Raw genomic sequence first — 4,273 nt, forward strand, 5'->3', positions numbered from 1 at the left:
ATATAAAACAGAGGGAGGTGGAAAGAAAGGAGGCAAGAAGAAGGGTGGTTCCTTCCAGACGGTGTCTGCAGTTTTTAGGGTAAACAAATTCTCTCTCTTATTGAAGTTTGTGAATTTTTTCACCATTACAGATTAGATTAATTACAAACATTTCCACAGGAGAACTTGGGTAAGCTGATGTCCAACCTGAGGAGCACTCACCCTCACTTTGTGCGCTGCTTGATTCCTAATGAATCCAAGACTCCAGGTAATCTTGATCCTTGATGACTCAAATGCATCACAGTTTTGAAAAATAATGTCTGGAACCTTAAGAACATTTGCATTTCAGGTCTGATGGAGAACTTCCTGGTTATCCACCAGCTCAGGTGTAATGGTGTGCTGGAGGGTATCAGAATCTGCAGGAAGGGTTTCCCCAGCAGAATCCACTACGGTGACTTCAAGCAGAGTAAAGACATTTTTTTTGTAACTTCTTACTTAGAGATGATGTATCACCTAATCTTCACTTCCTTACATATTTCACAAGAATACTACTCTCCCCTAAATGTCCTCTAGATACAAAGTATTAAATGCTAGCGTCATCCCTGAGGGACAGTTCATTGACAACAAAAAGGCTTCAGAGAAACTCTTGGGCTCTATTGATGTTGACCACACCCAATACAAATTTGGACACACCAAGGTGAGCTAATCAGCAAATACACCATGTGGACAAAACTATTTCAACTCTTTCCTTCTCATTTTTGACTCTGCTACAACACAATGACATTGTAGAGAATTCAGTCCTTCCAATTGTCCTGCAACAGTCTGAGGAAGGAAGGCCTGAAGCTTTTGAATAGGCGTTCAAGTCTAGGCTTTGTGCCAGTCAAGTTATTCCACACCAGATTATACAAAACATTCCTATATGGACCCCACTTTGTGTGCTGGACACTGTCATGCCTCCTCAAACTGTTACATCAAAAAAGAAAGGACATAATTCTCTCAAATGACATTCAATACTATAGTATAGAACATAATAGATTTTTTCCCACTGGAATTACTGGAACAGCCAATCTCAATTATTATCAGGGCCATATAGTGTATCCCAGGCCACATCAATGCTGAAAAGGACTTATTGGCTTCTTCAACACTACACCACTAATGTATTCCAAATGTAGGTGTTCTTCAAAGCTGGTCTGTTGGGTGCTCTTGAGGAGATGAGAGATGAGAAACTAGCAAATCTGGTTACCATGACTCAGGCTTTGTGCCGAGGATATGTCATGAGGAAGGAGTTTGTCAAAATGATGGAGAGGAGGTACAAATTAGGACGGAATTCTCTCAAATGCCATTCTATACTATAGTATAGAACATAGTAGATTTTTACTGGAACAGCCAAACTCAATTATTATTAGGGCCATATAGTGTATCCCAGGCCACATCTACACTGAAAATGTCTTATTGGCTTCTTCAACAATACACCACTAATATATTCCAAATGTTCTTGTAGGTGTTCTTCAAAGCTGGTCTGTTGGGTGCTCTTGAGGAGATGAGAGATGAAAAACTAGCACATCTGGTTACCATGACTCAGGCTTTGTGCCGAGGATATGTCATGAGGAAGGAGTTTGTCAAAATGATGGAGAGGAGGTACAAATTACAATAATGTTTGGAACACAACTGTATAGTACCACAGAGTGATAAAGACTGATTTACTGATTACAATTTACACAGGGAGTCAATTTATTCCATCCAATACAACATCCGCTCATTCATGAATGTGAAACATTGGCCATGGATGAAGGTGTACTTCAAGATCAAGCCTCTTCTGAAGAGTGCAGAGACTGAAAAAGAAATGGCATCAATGAAGGAGAACTTTGAGAAAATGAAAGAAGATTTAACAAAGGCATTAGCTAAAAAGAAGGAGCTTGAGGATAAAATGGTGGCACTTGTTCAGGAGAAAAACGATCTTCTACTGCAAGTAACTTCTGTGAGTATTTCAGCTCTTATTTATCCCAATATGGATCCTACAGCTATAAACATAAGTCATTAACTATATCCATGTCAATGAACAGGAATCTGAAAACCTCTGTGATGCTGAGGAGAGATGTGAAGGGCTCATCAAAAGCAAGATCCAGCTCGAGGGCAAACTCAAAGAGACAAACGAGAGACTGGAGGATGAGGAGGAAATCAATGCTGAACTGACTGCCAAGAAGAGGAAACTGGAGGACGAATGCTCTGAGCTGAAAAAAGACATTGATGACCTGGAGCTCACCTTGGCAAAAGTGGAGAAGGAGAAACATGCAACAGAGAATAAAGTCAGTATTTTTTATATGCAGATTGTGATTCAGGCTCTTGATAATGAAACCAGTAATCAATGTTTCCATTTAGGTGAAAAACCTGACAGAGGAGATGGCCTCTCAGGATGAGAGCATTGCTAAGCTGACCAAAGAGAAGAAAGCCCTCCAAGAGGCACACCAGCAGACTCTTGATGACCTTCAGGCAGAGGAAGACAAAGTCAACACTCTGACTAAATCCAAGACAAAGCTTGAGCAGCAAGTGGACGATGTAAGATGTTTGGCTTAAGAATGAGACCATGAATCAATAAGAAATCAAATGTATTGCTCTATACCAGATTGTAATGCTCCAGTTTCTGTAACAATAGCTTGAGGGCTCATTGGAGCAAGAGAAGAAGCTCCGTATGGACCTTGAGAGAGTCAAGAGGAAGCTTGAGGGTGATCTGAAACTGGCTCTGGAGTCCATAATGGACCTGGAGAATGAGAAACAGCAATCAGATGAGAAGATCAAAAAGTGAGTGGCCATCAGATTTTGAACTTTAAAGCTACAGCTGCAGCTCTCCGAAAGAAGCAGGCAGACAGTGTGGCTGAACTCGGAGAACAGATCGACAACCTCCAGCGGGTCAAGCAGAAGCTGGAGAAGGAGAAGAGTGAATACAAGATGGAGATTGATGACTTGTCAAGCAACATGGAGGCTGTGGCTAAAGCAAAGGTAATGTCATTAGATGATCACTAATAAGTACAAAATCATCTTTACAAACATATTCATATAATCTCTAATCTCTTTAGGGTAATTTAGAGAAGATGTGCCGCACTCTTGAAGACCAGCTGAGTGAAATCAAGGCCAAAAGTGATGAAAATAGTCGCCAGTTGAACGATATGAATGCACAACGAGCAAGACTTCAGACTGAAAATGGTAAGAGAGTAAGCTACACATGTAGAAAACAAACTCAAAACTAAATTGAGTTAAAAGATTCCTTTATTATGTTTCATGCTAATATCTGTAACCTGTTTTTAAGGTGAATTTAGCCGTCAACTGGAAGAGAAAGAAGCACTTGTTTCACAGTTAACTAGAGGAAGACAGGCTGTTACTCAGCAAATTGAGTATCTCAAAAGACATGTCGAGGAAGAAGTCAAGGTAGAGTTGCACATATTATTTTGTTTTGATAATTAAATGATTTTTAATGTTTGTTTGTTTTTAATCCAAACCATTGTATAGATGGTAGAGTGTTTAAAATCCCAAGATGTGCTGCTTTATAGGCCAAGAATGCTCTGGCCCATGCAGTTCAGTCTGCCCGCCATGACTGTGATTTGCTCAGAGAGCAGTATGAGGAGGAGCAGGAGGCCAAAGCTGAACTCCAGCGTGAAATGTCTAAGGCCAACAGTGAAGTGGCCCAGTGGAGAGCCAAATATGAGACTGATGCCATCCAACGCACTGAAGAGCTTGAGGAAGCCAAGTAAATACAGCAAAGAAAAAAGTCTTCAGTACCCTACATTTAATATCACAAATATTAGTAAGATGTCATCATTTAATACCAATTTCTTTAGGAAAAAGCTGGCACAGCGTCTGCAGGATGCTGAAGAATCCATTGAGGCAGTGAACTCCAAGTGTGCCTCACTGGAAAAGACCAAACAGAGACTGCAGGGTGAAGTAGAGGACCTCATGATTGATGGGGAGAGGGCAAATGCATTGGCTGCCAACCTTGACAAGAAGCAGAGAAACTTTGATAAGGTAAGAAAGATGTGGCTGGTTGATGCCAGCGAGCGTGTGGGACTGCTGCACTCACAAGTACAAAAAATTTTAAATACTAAGAGCAAATTCAGATTAAATGATAAAGTATTAGATAAATATACATTAAACTACCTGCTTAAATCCTGCAGAATACGAGTCTTATTAACACCAAGAAGAAGCTTGAGACTGATCTGGTCCAGGTTCAAGGTGAGGTGGATGATGCAGTCCAGGAGGCCAGAAATGCAGAGGAGAAGGCCAAGAAGGCCATCACTGATGT

General features: G+C 40.7%; 1 protein-coding gene across 1 annotated transcript in view; it reads left to right on the forward strand.

The window, feature by feature from the left end:
- The window catches only part of LOC107574740 (myosin heavy chain, fast skeletal muscle-like), a gene marked incomplete at its 5' end in the record, with an annotated part of 8,337 nt that overhangs the window by 3,476 nt on the left and 588 nt on the right, over positions 1 to 4,273 (forward strand). The window contains 15 exons of the mRNA XM_016261185.1: positions 12 to 79; positions 160 to 247; positions 329 to 444; positions 551 to 676; positions 1,152 to 1,288; positions 1,702 to 1,957; positions 2,043 to 2,285; positions 2,359 to 2,535; positions 2,633 to 2,773; positions 2,806 to 2,976; positions 3,054 to 3,180; positions 3,284 to 3,402; positions 3,525 to 3,721; positions 3,813 to 4,053; positions 4,146 to 4,271. Coding sequence (XP_016116671.1) covers positions 12 to 79; positions 160 to 247; positions 329 to 444; positions 551 to 676; positions 1,152 to 1,288; positions 1,702 to 1,957; positions 2,043 to 2,285; positions 2,359 to 2,535; positions 2,633 to 2,773; positions 2,806 to 2,976; positions 3,054 to 3,180; positions 3,284 to 3,402; positions 3,525 to 3,721; positions 3,813 to 4,053; positions 4,146 to 4,271 — 2,333 coding nt within the window. The remainder of the gene's footprint in view (positions 1 to 11; positions 80 to 159; positions 248 to 328; positions 445 to 550; positions 677 to 1,151; positions 1,289 to 1,701; positions 1,958 to 2,042; positions 2,286 to 2,358; positions 2,536 to 2,632; positions 2,774 to 2,805; positions 2,977 to 3,053; positions 3,181 to 3,283; positions 3,403 to 3,524; positions 3,722 to 3,812; positions 4,054 to 4,145; positions 4,272 to 4,273) is intronic.

This window comes from Sinocyclocheilus grahami, unplaced genomic scaffold, assembly GCF_001515645.1.
Source record: "Sinocyclocheilus grahami isolate Dianchi unplaced genomic scaffold, SAMN03320097.WGS_v1.1 scaffold2322.1, whole genome shotgun sequence".
NCBI lineage: Eukaryota > Metazoa > Chordata > Actinopteri > Cypriniformes > Cyprinidae > Sinocyclocheilus > Sinocyclocheilus grahami.